The sequence below is a fragment of the Pempheris klunzingeri genome, chromosome 22 (assembly GCF_042242105.1).
Source record: "Pempheris klunzingeri isolate RE-2024b chromosome 22, fPemKlu1.hap1, whole genome shotgun sequence".
NCBI classification, from domain to species: domain Eukaryota; kingdom Metazoa; phylum Chordata; class Actinopteri; order Acropomatiformes; family Pempheridae; genus Pempheris; species Pempheris klunzingeri.
The window spans coordinates 4,253,648-4,273,688 of record NC_092033.1 but is presented as its reverse complement, the minus strand read 5'-3'; the positions used below and the strand labels follow the sequence as shown (position 1 = coordinate 4,273,688).

Below are 20,041 nucleotides of genomic sequence, written 5' to 3'. Positions count from 1 at the left end.
AAACAAGCCATTTTTAGCTGGCAAATTTGTCACTCCTCTCTATAGATAGCAATCTGTACAACAAAAAAAACCATTAAATGAAATTGTATAGACATTCATTTAACAGGTCTCTACAGGGGGAAAAAAATGTAGAGGCAACTCATTAAAACAAAAACTCAATTTACAGTCAATTCACCCTGTAGGCAATCATTTCAAAGTATACGTTTAGAAGTGCAAGCGGGGGCAAACAGAGGCAGAATTTCCCCTCTGGGACCAATGAAATATCACATTATTATATACATGCTTTGGAATTATTGTAATCAGTATTGTCTGTGTTTATCATGCTGGCAGGCCAAGACCTCAGCAGATTGGTCTAGAGAGACGTGCATAACCCTGGAGGAAGCTGGCGTGAAAATCACCTGTAACATCGTGCACAACTCAAGGGCAACTGTGGCTAGTCTTTCTCTGTGGGTCTACTGTATTCCATTATGCATGAACTTCCAGGGGTGCACTTTGTCTTGGCTGGAGTTAAGCTGGGGACCACAGGGGGTGATTAGGACACCATGTACCTTCTGTTGAACACCCACAACAGCTGCTCTGATGTGGGACCCTCAGTGGTAATGAATGCTCAATGACTCTTGAAACATTCAGAGGGCAAAATATAACTAAATATCATGTTTGTATTACATTAAAACTTATCTAACCAGCAAATATGACTAAAACTGGTATGTAAAAGCAGCTTGTGAGTCATATCAAGGTGACGGAAGGTCACATCAAACAAACACAGTGGGGAGTTTCCCCTTGCAGTCACTCATGTACCTTTACTGAGAGCAGCTCCAGTGAAGCAGCTGGGGTTGGGCGCCACCTCAACTGCACTGCACTTGCTGAGGGAGTAGAGAATGTGTCTTATTCACCTCTCTGGCCCAGATTCTCTCAGCTTGCATGGGGATCTGAACCACTTCCATGTGGGTCACAGGACGATTTCTTTAACGTTTTGGCTACATAATAAATTTTCAAAGGCAGAGGCCGGGGCTTCTGTTCAAGAAGAAAGCCTCAATCAAAATCACTTTCACAGCAAATTTACTTTTAGAAACTATCAACTATTGTTGTTTATTGAATATTTCTGTCCATTTCTCATAAGCCCCAGATACCAGCGGTGTCCACAGCTGGTTCAGACATGTTTGTAACAGCAGCAGGACAGAGAGGCTCAAACAGTGTATACATTGTTAGACAGCACAACTGAATCCAACTGTATCCGAGAGGGTTGGTGAATATTACAGATTAGGTTTGATAGATTCATCTGCCCACTATTCTCTTAATTCTTATTTAGTCAAACCATTTTGTTTATAAAATGTAATCAAGTAGGAAATAAGCTTGTTATAATATCTCAAAGCCCAAAGATGTTCAAATTCACTATCATATAAATTCTTAAATTACAAAGTTGGAACCATCAAATGTTTACGGCTGAAAAATAAAAAAAAGAGATTAACTGATAATCAAAATAGTTGCCGTTCAATTCTGAATCAATCAAGTAAGTGATTCATTGGCTAATCGTTGCAGCACTTTTATGGGTATGGTTACACCAAGTCTTAAGTACCCTGGCTGCCACGCTGTGAGCTGTGTTTTCTTTTGTTTTCTTTCATAAATCGTTCCTAAACTCAAAACTTTGAGTGTTACAACGTCTTACCCTAAGGGCTGTAGAAGACATCAAGTGGTCTTAGTGTGTGGAAAGTAAATCCCAGCAACATTTTTCAGACAGAACAATGAAAGAAATGCTGCCAGAACTAGAAACAGACAACAGCCGAACATGATGTCAGGACTTTGGCTCTCTGTTGGGGCTGTGTCTAAGGATTCATTAATCTCATCTTAATTATACACAACAGTCAAGGGCTGCCACTGGAATCATGCATGCATTCATGAAGGACTGTTTGCTTCCTTGAGTGGGCTGAAACAGTGGAGCCCTGGGACCTTAACTGGCCGAGCGAGGGCTCTTACTATAAGCAACCGAGCAGTTGTGTTAGAAACTAAAAATCAAATGGAGTGAGCATGAGAGTGTGTATATGTGTGATTGTAAGTGTGTATGTGAGAATGTGTGCCTGCACTTCTTCCATGTCTGCCTGTCTACCTGCCTGTCAGTCAGTCTTCCTGCCTGTGTGCATGGATCTGTATGAAGGCCGGTAAGAAGAATAGAAGACAGCGCGAGGCGAAGAAGTGCTGTCAGTCAGTGCTGGCTGAGCAGGGAGCTGATGGGAGCAGGAGGGAAGACGCTTGGCGGGCCGGAGCCATGCACTATTCAGGCATCATTCAGACGGAGCGCGACCACTGGGGCAAAACACCACAAGGTTCTCGGCAAAACACACACACACACACACACACACACACACACACACACACACACACACACGAATGCCACAAACACCTGCCTTTGTATTCTGTGGCAAGAGCTACCTCAGCAAATCCAAACTCAAGACTGCGGTAGTTACCGTTTAGACCGCAGTGTGTGTCGAGACCTAAGTAGCACAACAATCAATACAGCAATTCAGAACACTCACAAGTATTATGAGTGCCAGTAATGCTATTCAAAGCACCTGTGTGATACCCATAAAAGTCTTGGATAAGAAGCAGGTAAATGCCATCCCTTCTTCCCTTGTTGCAGGCATTGTCCCGGTGTCATCTGAGGCTATTTTGCAAGTGAGGTCAGAAAAACAATACAATCAGGACAGACACCTTTATCATGCAGTGTATTAAAAAGTTAAGCTCCCCTCCTATAAACCTTGAATGCTGTGAGAGAGTCCTGAACGGTCTAACTCATCTAAAGGACAAAGTGATGGCGCCAGGGAGCAGACGGCTCGTAAACTAATGGGGCTCTTGTAAAAAGATACTCCCCCCTGGATTATACCTGCTCAGGAGGCCTGATGGATGGCCCAGATGGCTGGGAGAGGACACCGAGCGTAGATGGGTGTACAGGTGTGAAAATGTGTGTGTGAGAATGTGTGTGTCTTCTTTTGTCTGCTATAACAAGGACTTCTATAGTCAATTCCCTGAAGCTTGCCTTGCCTTTAACTGATTTAGACGAAAATAGGTCCAAAATATCTGACCTGGTGACACTTGATTTTCAGTTATGTTTTCCAGGTACTGGTTATATTGGAGGGACCACATCTCAGCTACTCTTAAAAAACAACTCATTAATATGCTAAATGAAACCAGTGCAGACCGGGATAATGAGCTGAACCACAGTGCAACTGGTAGTGAAAGCAGTAATGCTAATAGGAGGACTGCAAGAGAAAGTCTGAAACCTGTTTCCCACAATGCAACACATTCCTGACAAAAAATTATTCTGTCATTGAGAAATCCAGGCCTAATCATGCAAGACACACACACACACACACGCACACACACACACACGCTTCTCATCTAACAAATATAGGTTAAGAATTTCTAACCAAAGTTATTATGGAAAGTAACGTATGTATTAACTTTTTTCTTTTCTACAAAAGTTTATGTCATCTCCTCACCTAAACAGCCTATACAGGACTGAGAGGCTGAAACAAGTTGACTGATCAATTAGTCGATTTAACTATCTTTTGTTACTGGTTAATTATCTAAATAATGTTTTAAGTAAAACCACACTGGTCTTTGTGTCTGTGAGTAATTGAATATTCTTGGGCTTTAGGCAGTATGAGGAGGTCACTTTGGACTTCAAGAAAACTAGAATGGATATTTCACCGGCTTATGATTTGTTGGTTTTGAGTCGGCTGAAATCAATTCTGTAGCTTGATATGAGCCATTTTATATGTCTGGTTTTTTAGATAAGCTTACCATCACAGAAGTTAAAGCTTCCATCGCTGATCAGTTTGAAATAATTAACTTTGTGTTTAGCCATAAGAAAACAGAAGAAAGCAAAACCTGGGACATAAGGGTGTAATATTACTAATACATAAACTTAGAATAGCTACGTCTAGTCAGGCCGTCATATGGAGGCATTATTCATCTCAAGAACCCTATTAAGTGAATCACTAAATATAGATAATGAAGTGCAGAATTAAACTGAAACTGTTGCCAGTGGACACAATATGTCTTCCACTGCCCATAAAGCAGCACGTCCCAGTGCCCAGCGAAGAACAGGTGTGAAATGTGAGGGTTGAAGTGTGTTCAGTCAAGCTTCTCCTGGAAAAAAAAAAAAAGATGAAAAATTCACACGGAAGACCACCGTGTAACATTTAAATAAACTAAGCCAGACAATCTGGGAGGCTACTGACGCAGGAGACAGCTGGAGGTTGGCCCAACCTTATTAAGTCAGGTGTTTTGCCTGGGGATATGCTAGGAGGCAGCACACACACATGAACAGTCATACACACATAACATACATATAAATACCACAGAGTGTTAGTGCAGTTACCATGCAACGAACAAGCAGGAGAGCACAATTTTAAAGCTGAAAAAAGGGAAAATAACAAATTGCTGTGACTTCAAGATTTAACATTTCTCACAGTATCCACTTTCTAAGAATAGGACACTTATACAGAAAACAAGTACAGTGCATTTTTTTCCTTTCTCTCTGCTCTCCATCAGAAGATGGGGACTACTGATGTTTTGAATAAAAGAAACCTTCTCTCTGTAAAGTTGCCATATTTCCCAGAGATTTACCAACGAAGACAGTCTAATGGTGCATTATCTCTTCCTCTACACTTCCCAAGCCTGTGACACACACCTCTGAAATTGTCACACATGGACAGTGCTTTCAAATGAGGCATTAAGACTGAGTTAAATTGAATTACATCGCCACTTCCCGCTTTGATGGCGGCTATTAACTTTGCAAACAGCACTGATGGTAAGTCTTTCATATGGTGGCTGCTGTGTAACAGGATTGCAGATTGGAGCACTACAGAGTGGAGAGCTAGCTACTGTGGCAGAAAGTAGCAGGCCTCCTAACCATAGCTGCTGCAGTGAGGCTGGTGGTATTTGGGGAGAAGTGGACTGTAGCAGTGGAGGTGTAACAAAGAGCTGCAGCACCCCCAACAGAGGGTAGAGACACACCGACACACAGCAAGGCACTGAGAGGAAGTGAGTGCATGTAATTCTGTGGGCAGTTATTTGCTGTGTTTTCTGCTTCATATTAATAGTTAGCAGTTGTGTTCTTGTATGTTCTTGAATGTTATTATGTTTGCAGCCCACAGATGTTCAGTATGTGTTTAGGAACATGTGTGGGAGTGCATGTGAGGTGGACTCTGCTTCATATAATGACCACACAAACAGTTCGAAGCAGGAGAAGAAGAACAGAAAGGGAAACAAAGAAGGAAAGGAACTGATGAAAAGGGAAGTAAAAGATAGAATAAGTATAAATTGCCAGGAAGGAGATGAGGGGAAAAGGACCATTGCCATAGCAACAGCAGTATTTCTGCCATCCAGCTAACTGCTTGATGTCAGATGCCAGCTCTTGGTCTTGAAAATCGATTAAAAAGAAAAGGATATGCAGAAAGTCTGTAAAATCTGGCATTGTGACTTACAGAACATCATAGAATGAGTGGCTCACAGAGAATATACACCACTAAACACAGTTTGAGGGGGGAAAAAAAAACATTACGACAGTTACAAAACACACACATAAAATCAACCATGTACACAAACACTTCCTCATCCTGGATTTTCAACAGAGCTGGCAGAAAAATAATAAGTTGTGTTTAGTAGCTGAAAACCATTACAGGCTCCAGAAAATATGTCAGGCCAACTAGCTGTGCATTTTGTTTCCCCTCCTTGTTGGCAAGCAGTGAAAATGACATGGACTGTTTACTGATCGCTAATCAACAGCTAATAGCCCTTTCTGAACAAAAATTTCCAGAAACTACAGAACTAAACAAAATCTTTTACCATTTCTAGACTGATGACCGATTTAAAAATGACGGGGGTCACATGAGGAGACAACACTGATTAATTCCTTTGTTCTTTCCATTTACTGTTAGGTAGCACGGATCATTTTCTTTTTGTTATCTTGTCTCTCTCTCTTTAAGTGTTAATCAACAAGAAGAAATGTCCACCCCTCGTCCTGATATGGATATTGAAGTACTTTCTTGTTTTGTAAATTAAGCGATGTACAAGTTGTAGCTGCTGTGGGGTTGGAGATAAAACAGTCTGTGATGGTCAGCCCTGCAAACCCCAGCCCGATAGTTCCTGATTCATCAGTAAGCTCACTGAGGAGTATTTTTGTGATTTGCTAGAAAAATTGATTCATCAAGGTGTGATTTGTTTTGATCTAGGCTCATAAGAGCGGTTCTGGATTGGGCTGAGTTGTAGTTATTGCTGGAAAGTCTAGTAATTGGCTAAATATTCAATCATATTTCTGCAGTCTGGCTCATGTGAAATATTTCATCTTTCTACAATTACTGCAGCTGTGGTTAAGAGTTGCTTTAAAAAGAAGTAAAGGCTTTTTTGGGGGGTATTTTTTCCCCAGCATTCAGCAGTGCTGTGTTCAGGTTCATTCAACAGACAGGCTCGCCTCAGGACATCAGGAATAATTAGCTGAGATCAACCTGACATCAATCACAGTAGTCTTACACACGCACAGGTCATCACCTTCAGCGCGACCTTACATGCTAAACAGACTGCTGTCACAACCTGTCGCAAGGCTCAATGGAGAGGGAGAAACTGGGGGTGGAAGGGGGGTGAGGAGAGCGGGAGAGACAAACTGATGGGCATGATAACGCTGTGAACACAATGGAGATCATGAAGGCACCTTTAACTCATTCAGTTCAACTCCACTAACAGCATGAGGAGTATAACTTCACGCTGCCCAGTGCACTCTGCTGCACCCTCTAACAAGACTCATTAGGCTTAAAGACAAAGCAGAGTGGCCTCTAATGTTAGGTTACGGGCTAAGTGAATCATTTTAGAAAACCACACACATTCACACGCTGACCAGCACGTTCAGACGGAGACGAGCACACCTGTGGACTCCAGAGACGGGCAGCCCTGACATGTCGGGGGGCTTGGCCCAAAAACATTGCTGCCCCTGCAATTAATTACACCATTCAAGTTAGGGACCAACCTATGGATCATCCCAGCCCCCCCTACCCCTCTACCCTCTTCCTTCGAGCTCAAGGACAGTCGGTCGAGTTTCTCTTTTACACGAGGGGGCGCCACGCCGGCTGACAGGGTCCACTGGTATGTGTGGGAATCTGAGTGGAAATGTGTCACAGACAGTACGTGGCGACAATGACCTCTGCTTTAAGGACAAGGAGAGTAATCCATCTTGTCACCTCCCTTCTATGTAAAAACTGCAGCAATCTGTGTGTATATGTAAATGTTAACAGAACAACTTTTAAACTTTTAAACCAAGGTCTAAAAATGAGTCATTGCTGCAAGGAAAAAATATTATTTACTTTTTTTTCCCAGGATATATTCTTTGCAGTAAGCTCAAAATTCCTTTAGATGGTGGCGATTTAATTTTTTTCTCTTTGTATTCTCATCTATATCCCATTCTTTGCTGCTGCACTGACCCAATTTCCCCATGGGGATCATTAAAGTTTCATCTTATCTTATCTTATCTGCCCCTATCCCACTCCCTTCCCCCATCACCCCTCATCACCCCTCTCCCCCAATCCTTCACTTAATTATGTCCCGTGAATGAAGTTCATCTTTCATGCTGCCAGCAGCCGGCAGCATGGCTCACCCGTTCTGGGCTATCTAATCATGGCGCAGAGACTAAACTAAATTTAGACAGCCGGCTTGTGATGCCTGGCAGGCCCTAATGGGGGCTGACATCTCAAGACAGTCTGCTGATGTACAGGATACACTCTGCCCGAGCAGACCACCGCTGACTAACGCTGACGACTCTGTACCAGTTTGTTTTGTTCACAAAGTTTTCAAGGGGGAGCCCACATGGAGGTGAGGCACTGTGCTGACTAAGGCCATTCAAACTTAATGAAATCCAGCATTTACATTTTAGGATCTTCGCCAGTGCTCCTTGTGTGTGTACCTCAGAGTGGCAGCCAAATCAGTGGCACCAAGGGGTGCAAACTCGCACACATTATTCAAATTTTAAACCAATCAGCCATGTCTGCTGACAGAAAACAGGTCAGTCTGGTCTAGATAATCGATCCGCAGCGATGCAAATGATAATTAATCATTAATAATACAACAAATGTACGGACGATCATCTGAGGGAATTTTGGGCCTCTTGACACTTTCTGCAAATTAGAGTGTGACCAATAAATGGTCCAATATTAGCTCAGGCCTAATGCAATTATATCAGTATTGACATATTTAGCATGTCAGCTATCAGTCTTAAGAAATGTCAGTAGAGACATGCAGATATGTTTGAGGTCCTTTTCATCATAGCTACATAATGTCTTCACCAAAAAGACAAGTTAATTATTTAATTTTAATAACCAAATGTAATGTTTATGCTGCTATATTGTTACCAGCTTTTAAACTCTCAAATATTTGTGTCAATATGTGCTTTAAAAATCCACTATCAGTCGGTTTGCACTAAAAATAACTCAAAGTAAAAGCCTTCCAGTAGCCGTATTATGGCTTCTGAAACACTGTACAGCTTATAATGTAAAACAGATGGAGAACGTGTCCACTTTGCATTTACAGCAAATAGCAGCAACAGAGCGGATTAGAAAATTGTGTAGATTCTTGCTAAAATATGAGTTGTTTCTGATAATAGCCCGTCTCAAGTTAATGCCTGGTAGCCTCTTCAGTTGCGGTAAATTAAGACCACAGGCACCGTTTGAGAATGAAGGCTACGGTATTTAAACGGTGTCATTTCCGCACTGAAATATCTCTGACACACTCTTTTTGTATTTAGCATATTCAGGATATACAGGGAAGCACATATCTTATTCTCTATACAAGCACCAGAATTTTTCAGTTCTCTCTCTCCAGGTCTCACTTCATGCTGCCCTTCTCCCCCTGACAGGAACACTCAACACACACATATACACACACAGTGTAGCATAAATCCAAAACAGTCAAGGGCAACAGATGTACAACCTTCATGTTAAGAAAGAATGAATTTGAACCCAAGAGGGCTTTCAACAGCATCCTCCTCAAACAGTCCATACAATATTTTTTCAGTCAGTCTCTGTGCTTTTATCAAAACTAACTAAGGTCAGAGAAACAGACTTCTAAGTTCAACTTAAAGCAGTATTTCTCCTTCGGTAACAAATGTTCACAGCATGCACAAATCCTGTGAACTCAGCAAGGCCCTGGACTGGTATGAAAAGACTGCGATAGATTTTGATGAGATAATGATGTGCGCTGTGAGTTCATGGAAGAAAATATTCAACCACATATGCTGCATCTTGCATCGACCTATTCTGTATTTCTATTATTTACAATGTTTCAAAAGACTTACTATTATCACAAATTTACCAACCGTCTAAATAAAAACCATTATGTTAGGCTACATCAGACTGATCGTCTCTTCAAACCCTGCTCCATCAGAATGATCGTCTCTTCAAACCCTGCTCCCCCAGAGCTGAATGTAACTTCAGATGCAGCTGTGAAATGTGAAAATTCTTTAGACTTTTCAAAATCATTGCTTTGACAACTTCATTCAGTGCAACACCATATAAAAAGTCTTTTGATTCATGGCAGCTACTCTCTTTACAAGCAAGCATTCTGTTTTTAAGTTGGTTTTTAAGTTATATGTTGGTCGCTGGCTGGAGCTTAAAGGTTCTCTCTACGATATCTCATCATCTCAGACCAAATCAAATGTGCGCCTCATCCCTCCCCCTCCCCCCCGCTGCTGCTCATTTATTTTTGTTAATTATGTCCACAACCACTGACAACCCCCCTTAGCGTTCATGCTACTGTGTTAGCTCAGTCCCTTACACAAGTCTGTCTCTGGGCAGCGGCTCTGACGAATTTTTTTGGGTCAGTTTCTCTGTGCTAAGGGTTCATTAACTGAATGATTCATGGACTCACACGCACCAACATGCACACGCAGCGGCCATGTCCACCAGAACAAAGGACAGAGAAGCTCATATTATAACTATGACTTCATTTTCTGCTCAGGTTACCATTAGTTCACTGTATCTTTAGTTTAATGCTATACTAATGTTCTGAATGTCGCACCGATACACTTGGACAGGTAACCACTTTAATGTAGTTAACACACTTGTCAACAAGTTGCCAAAACTTAGTTTCAGAGGACACAAAGTCAACTGTAAAGAGGGAGATCTGCAAGGACTTCATGGCCAGTGGGGTGGCAGTGGTAGCAAAACAAAGTCTCTGGGGCTGGAAAAACAATAAAGGCCTGTCGTTTGGTTAGAACAAAGGCCTGTCATTTGCTTTTGTTGTTGGTGGTATTTTTTCCCTTGTAATCTGCATGTCCAGATGGCTGGATGACTTTCCCACTCACAGCATCGTTAAAAGCGCAGCACAGCTGGCAGACAGAACGAGCAAACTAAGAGTGAGAAGCAAAAGAGTGCAAGGAAATGAAAAAGTGAAAGAGCTCAGAGAACAAAAAGAAAAAAGTAGAGAAAAGCAGAGAAATGTAGAGCAAGACAGACAACAGAGAACTGTGCAACACTGTAACACACACTGACAGATAAGTGGAGGCTTTTGGATGACGATCCCTTACCCAGATCTGTGTTGGGCCCAGCTAACAACTGTTTGAACTTGTCCAGACGAGACGCTTCCCTCTCGGTCATGGCCGGGGTGCCAGATGTGTTCTGATCAGCCATGCGAGCCACGAGTGGGATGACAGGCGGCCGGTGGGGCAGAGACCGTTGTCTGTGGAGGGCTGCACGCTCACCTGCTGCATCTGGAGGGAGGATAAAGAGTTGAGACAGGGCAAAGGGTTACATAAACAAACACACACACACCAAATGAGGGGCTTTCAGATGCTGCACACAGCACCTTGTGGTCATGTTGATGGTCCATAGCGTTTTTGCAAAACTCAACACCTGTAACTACATTGCAAACCATGCAATTTTAGAAACTGATGCTTTTCTGTAATTTGCTATTTTAAAAAGTGCTGTTTTACACTGTTTTGTAAAGGCCAGCAAAATAAAATTGAAGGTCTACAGCCACTATAGCAGTTCTGAGACACAGCAGAGCTTTGAGCTAAATGCCACTTACTTAAGAGTAGGAATGTGTCAGTGACCATTAATAATTACATCACATCATAATTACCTAAATTTAGCAACAAACATGACTTTTTATGGTTCCAAGCAAGGTGACGATGAATGTAGTTACTGTTAGTGGCTTGTTTTACAATGAGCTACCAGAATCAGCAGCAGTTGTAGTTGTTGCAAAATCTCTGATTGACCTGTGAAGCCTTTCTAACGATCAGACAAGCACATTAATTCAGTTTGGTGCAGGCCACATGTTCCCCCAGATGTGCTCAAAAAAAAAAAAACACATCAGAGTCACACAGAATGAAAGTGGCATCACACTGACAAGTTCTGAACAAGCTGGTGAGATCAGGACTTCAGTGTGGGGAGAGTTGCTTCCTCTGTCACACTGAGCACTAAGCAAATGTTCATAAAGATGTCTGTGAACAGTGCTGCCAACATTTCTCAGTGCTGGAGCAAACCATGACACATCTACTACGTGTAGAGTCACACAAACGCTCCGTGGCAATTAGGAAAACTGGATTGAAGCCTATTTTAATAACCTTTTCAGGTTTTACAAGAACAAATAAAAAGCCACAAATCTGTTCTCAACTGCTTTATTTGCACTTACAAAAATTAAAGAAGATTATCAGTGCTGGCAGGAGCTTCTTTGAAGTGGAACATTTTGAATGATTTTAACAATAAGCCCTTTTTATAGTTCATTTAATGACTTTTAACTTTTAAAGGGCCATAAAAGAAAAAGGCCAAGTTAGAGGCAGTTTGTAATATTTACTTGTCAGTCACAGTGTACTGCATCAATTACTATATACATAAAGGAAAGGACACAAATAGAGAATAATTCCCCTCAACCCCTACTACACACAACAGCAGAGTGTATTATTGCTGGAAAAATCAAAGGACAACAGAGGCTTCAGAGAGACCAATGGCCGCCAACTTCTCTGCGGGAGTGTGTGTGTCTTGCTTTCTAAGCAGCAAGGTAATGGTCAGTGCCAAGACTGAGTATATACTGTATAGTGTACAGTATACATAGGAGAGTCTGGGCCTCACTAATGAAAGCCATGTTGTGTGCCATTATCTAATTAGACTGGGGTGAATGTGTTCACGTCATCATGCGTCACCTCTTCCTGTCATCTTGCACACAGAAGAGAAGAGAAGAGAAGAGAAGAGAAGAGAAGAGAAGAGAAGAGAAGAGAAGAGAAGAGAAGAGAAGAGAAGAGAAGAGGAGAGAAGAGGAGAATCTCCAAAGTGATGAGACATACCAAACCGGCAGTCAGCCTTTACGTATCTGTGCGTGTCATCTTGTTTACCCACCTGCCAAGTACAGTGAGTGTACATGTGTTAAGGTCTGTGTATAAGCTTCAGTGTTTTTTCACCATGCTTTCTAAGACATGCATGTCCCTGTACATGACATGGCAGTGCAGTGTTCTCTTCTCTGAGGAGATAAGGGGAATCGCCTGAAGGCAACGGGCTACTTATGTTATCTGTATCTAAACACAGTAACAGACAAATTGGCAGACGAACAAGCAGACGGGCAGATGACCTGCCAGACAGGACAACAGTCAGCCAGGCGTTCATGATGTAAAGCATCTGCTTCCATCCCTGCTGATGTTACAATCTGTAAAGCAACAGTAGAGCCACCGCTTCACAACTTTCCTCTTCTATGTGTTTACAGGGAAGAGGATAGAATTGATTAAAAGAGATTCTGTACTGTCATAGACTGTGGCTATGCCAGGTTTTAAGTTTAAAAAAAAATTGACATTTAGAGGAGGTCTTCCATAGTGACACGGCAACCACAGGAGCTGACACAGAGCAGCTGCTGCATACTACATTGTAAAAACAATGTGCTCAGGGGAAACAAAGGTACGGAGAAGGAGTGAAGAGACGAGGAAGGGGCTGAAACAGATGCCTTATTATGAAAAACTGGTCTTTATAAGAGCATATTCTTTCTCCTGCTGTGTTTTTATTTTGATTATGAGGAAGATAACAGGGTAGACTTACATAACTACCCACCCATATCTATAAATAAGTATCACTTAACAGTAACACTTCCTACTACCTTTCAGCAAAAGTCTGCATGTGATTGTTATGAAGGATTTGGTCTTTGCATGTTTGGAACTGTGTCAACGCTGAGCACTGTACACTCTGTGTAGGGCACAAACAGGTCCAGTCAAAGCATAGTATTGGCAGTCTATCAGTAAAACAGCTCCATAGCATGATAACATCTGCCAAATATCTGCATGTGGTGCCACAAGCAGCTGTTAGTTCATAGTAAATTAAAAAAAATGATGATGAAAATTGTGACCTTGTAAAAGTGAATGAATTGCTAAAATCCTGAACGTGTTTATCTATATTATTCTATTTATTGGATAGCATTCAAAGTTGATATGGTTGCATTTGCAGTGTTACTTTTATTTTTCTTTAATATCTAAGCCTTATCTATACAGGATATGTTGGTCGAGCACGCTAAAATAAAATCATGTAAGAACATGCATACCCAAACAGAACAGACTAATAACAAACTTAAGTCCAGACTCGAGTAAAACTTGTTGCCAGGTATGGTGCAATTGTTGAGAGCTGTTTCTCAGTTATAGAGGGGTTTGAGTGTGACTTTTTAAAATATCCCACAACACTCGCGCGCTAAAAGTAAAGTCGGTCTAGCTTTTAGTATGCAGAGGAGCCAGAAAACTTTTTAGACACTGAGAAATGGTGCCCACTAACCTTTAGGTGACCCAATTGGAGCTTCGCTGTGGGACTTCACTAGGCGGCCATCAGTATAAGGGCTGCTCTGGGAGGCAAACGACACCTCTGGGCTGGTTAAGTCTCCTTCCCCCACCCTGTCGTCCTCATCTTCCTCATCCTCCTCCTCGTCCTCTGCCACTTCCTCCTGTGTGTCCTCTTCTCTCTGCTCCAGCTCTGATGTGTCATCCTGCCTCTGTCTCTCCTGCTGCTTGCTGTGATTTTCAATCACCTGTTCAGTTGACAGAAAGGCAAAGTGTGTCACTGGTTTTGTTGATAAAAACAGACAGAACTTGAGATTCTGTGTATATATTACAGCTATTCCTCAAGATAAATGAACATTGAAACATTTATGCTAAATATGTAACCATTCCAAAAGTCTTTTGGTATACACCTTTACAGTCAGACAGAAAATAAACACAGTACGTTTAGTCATCTAAAATTCACTTCAATCCACCCAAAAACCTTTGAATGGTATTTTGTAGGAAAAAAAATTTTTTTAGCAAGTGTTTGTGATTAGGAAAGCACAATAGAAGCTGGTGAATTACATGACAATGCTGGACTGAAATAGACTAAAATGACTCCACAACTCTCCTATTATAATGGGTAGGGCACCTGTCATTCAATTATGTGGTAGAAACATTTCCATCAGGCTTAATTGTTTTACATCAAGCCAGAGCATCTGGTCGCTCACCTTGTTGGCTGTCTCCATGACCACTTCGATATTAAGGTTCTGTGCAGCCATGGCCAGCAACTCGTCATCATCATCCCCCACATCCCAGGCATCGCTTGTGATGCTCTCAAACTCCTGGAAGGTGGTGGCCTTTTTGGGCTTGCCTGGCGTGGCCGGAGGAGGTTTGTTACCTGCTTTTATCAGGCTAGAGAACAAAGACGGGGCCAAGAAAACAAGTAAGATAAGGGAGAGAGGATAAGATTAAAGAAATTGAGAGAAAAGGTGAAAGGAAGAAGGGGTGGGTTGTGGGAAATGGGGAAAAACAGAAGTGGCCGACAGGCAGGAAAAGAGAGAAAAGGAGATAAGGTAAATACCACAGTGAGGATAAGGGGAAAAGGGAATCATTATGACGCTGATAGGTGTGCAAAGAAATAAAAGAACGCTGGATCTTTGAAAAGAAGAGAATAGCTTCGCAACAAAGCCAGTAAAATATTCACATTTTACACACTCACATTGGATTTTAAAAGAATTACCAGTAATAACACCAAACACTCAAAAAAACACATAACTTAGGTGTGTGTCACCACCTCTAACTCCTAATCTTAAAACACTTGATTCAAAAGCAGGTCTCTAACACCAAACAAGACTGAACATGAAATGCAACAGAAAAAGCGAATTCAATCAAACTTCCCATTTTATCATGCAATGCAGAAAAAATTAAGGTGGGTGGAGGGGGGAGGGGGTAAAGAGGAAGAAGGTGCACTGAAAGAAAGACGTGTCCATATTAGCGTACTGAAATCATAACTTAGAAGAGAAGAGAGAGTCTGAATACACACTTTGACAAAAACAAGCAAATTAAATTCAACCCTCTGTGGAAATCTATTTAATCAAAAATCACTCAGAGGAAATTCAAGGATTATTAATGAGCTGTTCTATGTGTGTGTAAAATGAGATCATATTTTCTAAATGACTACGGTTCAGCCACACACTTTACATTTCAAGACAGCTTTTCTTCTTTTTTTAGCTGAACTTGAATATTTACTGTTAAATCCACTCTTTTACCTATTAATCATTGATTCAATCAAACATTCATTTCATTCACATATTTTCTCACAGACCAGACATGTGCAGGTAGGTGTACTGTAGTCTGAAATAATGATACTTAACGTCCATTTGAATTTTGAGATCTTCAGATTATGTGACATAAATCTGTTTGTGCTGGGCAACATTACAAGCTTTTTAAATAAATTAAAAGAAAAAAAAACCTGACAAACATTTAAGCATGTTGTCATTATGGCCACGGTGTCACAGTTTATGCCTTCGTCACCTGTTAAAAGGCCAAACAAATGCTTCCTGGTTGAGATATGGCTGAAAGTATTGCATGATTTACAGCACAGTGAGTTGCTACCCTCTAGGTTGCTTAAATGCCAAATAGTCTCCCACAACAGACACTCATGGTGGACTGAGATGGGAGAAAACTACAAAAACACCAAACCATTGAATGAACTCCTGAGTGAATGTCAACTTCAGCTGGGGTTTCGTGTAGTTTAGCAACTGCAGAGCATAAACTTATGTTAAATAAGCAAACACTTGTCAAAACTACTCCAACCAGATCAGATGAGATCCTTTACATACTATGACAGTACATTTAACTTACTTAGCATGGAGGAGCGGGTCGAAAGGTGGATGTTGTGCACCATACACATGCTGAATGCTGAGGAAGTGAACAGGAGAGAATGTAAATGAATGAGCTAATTCACAACTGGCTGTCAAGCTAGTCATATTAGAGTCTTATTACCTCAAATAATAGCGATTACCAGTATAACTCTGCGATTAAGTATGATGAGAGCCACTTTAATTTGTTGTAAGACCATCGCTGTTCCGTAATATTCTCAGGTTGCTGTTATCATTAGTTACAACTCTGTGACTGCGATTAGCCGCTGTTAGCAACGTAGCTCCTAGCCGGCTAACAGCTGAGAGGTGTAAACTCTACCTGTGAGGCTAATTTACCACAGACATGGGTACGTTACAAGAAGGCGAAATTCGCTAACTTTGTGTGTACACCTCGGGGCCGTGAGTGAGAGTAAAACTTGCGTTTGAGGCTCAACAGTGCGGCGTCACTTGAGTGAGACTAGCTATGCTAAGCTAGCCAACAGGAGGGAACACGTCACTCACCTGCCAGGAACCTTCGCTGCGTTTCTTTTCCAGAACTGTTTTTTATTCCCGTCACTCGACATTTTCCCTCTACGGTCCAACCAGTCCCAGACACAAACACGCAAACGCTGTCGTTGGGTGTACAACGTGAAATTTGTGTTTATTTACACCAGTTGCCCTCCTCCAAAACTCAGAAAGCTGCCATGTTGTTACTGCCTAATCGGCAAGCAAGCGCCGCTGTGATTGGCTGAACCGACGCTTCCTCTCCGTGAGCCAATCAGAAGTGAGATTCCCCGTGAGGTGGCGTGAGAAGCTGCTGACGTCACGGTCCACTGTCTTTGCAATGTTGACAGAAAATAAATAAAAGCTGAGTGTCAATCAAAAGCAAGGCCACCAGCATCAGGACCACACTTAGCATCTCCTATTAGCATTTCTATAGTGGGTTATAGCTGCAATATAAGCTGAAGTATTTATAGTTTAGGAAGGTTTCTTATTGTTTAGAAGGTTTCTTATTGTTTATCCATACATTATTATTCAGACACTTCTGTTAAAGAATAGGATGATGTCTGTATTGAACGTAAAATGATGTTTTTCTGGATTATTACTGACTGTAGGTTTTCATTGCTGTGTCACTAACCAAAAAGCGTCAGTAAGCCAATCACACCATCAGGGTTATTTGAGGTCATGAGCTAGATCGTCATGTAAATATGAATACGTGCAGTTATGGCAGAAAAAGTACTGTGGCTTAGTTGTAAAGAGACTCACACTTAATAAGTGTGTGTCTCTTGAGACAATACAGCAGGGGTCAGTAGTTGTGTCCAACCATGATCAATGAGGGTTTTTTTTAACAGGCACAGCACATAGGTAGGTTTTCATTATGTTTTGTTTGTTTATTTCTTTTGATTCATTTAACAAAAACATTTACGGATAAAGCTGCTTTAGTATTGTGTCTGAGGGCAGATGACATGACTCCTGTTTGTAAGTGAGGATTAACAGAGCAGTTTGTGTTAATCCTCATTTAGTAAAACACTCAAAAAAAGACTTGACAAATGTGAACATAAGTTCTTTGTTGCACGGAGAGAAAAGAGATACAGGCTAATTGATGTGGCACGCAGGACAAACAGTAGCCTGTTCCAATTATGGTTGAATAAAAGAAGTAGGTTTTTTGTGGACACTAATCTGCTCTGGTCACATAGGCCAAATTCTATTATTATTCACCAGTGTTATTTATCTTTTAATGTTATTTGACTTTTCAGCATTTTCAGACTTTTCAGTATGTTTATTAAACATTTCAGCAAGTTTATCAGCCCCATGCACTATTCAAAAAGCCTTCATCTCTTCATGTTGAGGCAGTTACAAGGTCACTTTTACTGAAATTTACACAAGCCTTGTATTTACATTGTTATTTACAGTAGATTTATATAAATATATGGCATCACGTACATAGAAAAACAACAGAGAGAGACACAATAAAGCATCTTTATTGTCACATTATTTACATCGTTTTAAAATCAGCCCGGTTTCCACTCAGCTAAAAGCAGAGGTGAGGATGTTGTGGAGGACAAATTCACTAAAACACAGCCCCATCGCAGGCTGAAGGCTCTGAGAGGTAAGGCAATTCATTCAGTTCTTCAGTTTGGATCAGTGTTGAGGCTCCTAACTGCTCTGAGTCATGAATCACAGAGATTGTGTGTCCACCCAATGTGCTGATGCAGTCTGCTCCACAGAACTGACACAGAGGGGCTGAAAAGAAAGAGCTCTCACTCTGTCACTACTTCCAGGTGCTGCACAGGTCATGTGCTTTTCAGGTATTGGTGAATGGTGAAAATGTTTGTTACTTCTGTAGATGTATTATGTTGTTTAGTTAAGAGTACTTAAACATAATAAATGCCTTATAAAGTCACCTTTCTAAACAGAAATTAAAGCACTGGATGAAGTAGCATCTCTCACTGCTGATCAATAAATAAACATCCTCATGCTAATACTTAAGGACTCAATGAAACTACCATTTCCATGGTCGTGTTGGTTGATTTTTTTTTATTGTTAATGCTTACAGATTCATAGCACAGTCAACTTTTATATAATGACATGTAATAATAATATATGATTCAATAATCCAGTCGTTTTATTGTCATATCTACAGATAAAAACAGGACAAACCTAAAAGAGAAAAACACACAATGAAACTCTTGCGTTGCCTTTTTGACTTCAACACTGGTTCAGGTAATAAACTATAAGAAAAACTATATACATTTCAAGTGATGTATACAATTCAAGTAGTAATTCAAGTGGTAAATACTTTTAAATACTTTTTTAAAATACTTTTAAATATCTAAATACTTTTACTGGAGCAAGGTTTTGAATTGAGGACATTACTTATTGTATTAGTGCTTTAACTGAGTAAAGGATCTGAATACCTCCTCCAGCACTGTTCATGTTTCCACTCCATGCTTGTTATATGACAGCACAGAATGGAAAGTAGGCCAGTTTAATCTTTTTACTTCGGAGTGGATCATCTTTCTTATACACGATCTTCGTCTGGAGTCCCTTCTCCTCCGGAGCGCTCGGCCCCAAACCGGCGCACCGTCTCCACACGCGTCAGACGCACCGACGCGGCTCGTTACGCGGCCGTGACAGAGTTGAGATGAGGATCAGCGGCCGACAGCGATAACTAACGACACGTCCGAGCGACGTTATGGAGAAAGAAGCCAAATTACTGTCTGCGAGGCTTTTCCTGAAGCACAGACAGGTAGAAGTTGCTCTAAATCGCAGTGTTTTGTCGTGGAAGGAAACTGAGGAGAGCAGGAGACGAAGCAGCTTTTCTGAAACAGGTAAGTGAGTGAGTTTGACAGTTAGTTTTGTCTAATGTCTTAAAACTTAATAAGCACATTCCAAACAAACTCATCCTGTTAAAAAATAGCAAAATAGAAATAAATTAATTTAATTAAACCACAACAAAGCGTCAAAACACTAAAGGATGTATTTTTTTTTTTACAGTAATTAATGTTGCTATTTGTATTTATGAATGTATTTCCCCCCAGTAAATGGTAACCATTGTTACACATGTTAAAAAAAAAAAGCAGCCTGAAGCAGCTGTCTTCACACTCTGCTTATCAGGATCATGCACATGTACAGAGACACGCAGTCAGGTCATGTAGTATTTGGGGTCTGTACAGTGACAAGAGCAGCTCACACAGGTGGGGCTTTCACTCAGAGCTAATCAGGAGGCTGTTACTCACAAGAAAACACATTTAAGATGTCCGGGGGGGGGGTTCAGTCATTCTTTCATTAACTCAGTCATGCAAAGTGGTTTTTCTGCCCCAGTGAGCTTTGTGAAAATCTCCAAAATGTCTGCATTTTGGGAAATTACAACTAACCTTGTTTATGGAGGCAGAATTTTCTGAAAATAAACAGC

The 20,041-nt window shown here is 41.1% G+C and overlaps 2 protein-coding genes across 3 annotated transcripts in view; one reads left to right on the top strand and one right to left on the bottom strand.

The window, feature by feature from the left end:
* Positions 1-16,832, bottom strand: part of tbc1d22a (TBC1 domain family, member 22a) — a 112,737-nt gene extending 95,905 nt beyond the window's left edge. For both annotated transcript variants that reach the window (XM_070853764.1, XM_070853763.1), the window contains exons 1-5: positions 16,648-16,832; positions 16,130-16,186; positions 14,494-14,677; positions 13,782-14,031; positions 10,568-10,750 (exon numbers count right to left, since the gene is read on the bottom strand). In XM_070853764.1, the coding sequence (XP_070709865.1) occupies positions 10,568-10,750; positions 13,782-14,031; positions 14,494-14,677; positions 16,130-16,186; positions 16,648-16,709 (736 nt within the window). In that variant the 5' untranslated portion in view covers positions 16,710-16,832. The remainder of the gene's footprint in view (positions 1-10,567; positions 10,751-13,781; positions 14,032-14,493; positions 14,678-16,129; positions 16,187-16,647) is intronic.
* Positions 16,833-19,245: 2,413 nt separating this feature from the next.
* The window catches only part of cerk (ceramide kinase), a 34,916-nt gene continuing 34,120 nt past the window's right edge, over positions 19,246-20,041 (top strand). The window contains exon 1 of the mRNA XM_070853816.1: positions 19,246-19,457. Coding sequence (XP_070709917.1) covers positions 19,322-19,457 — 136 coding nt within the window. The 5' untranslated portion in view covers positions 19,246-19,321. The remainder of the gene's footprint in view (positions 19,458-20,041) is intronic.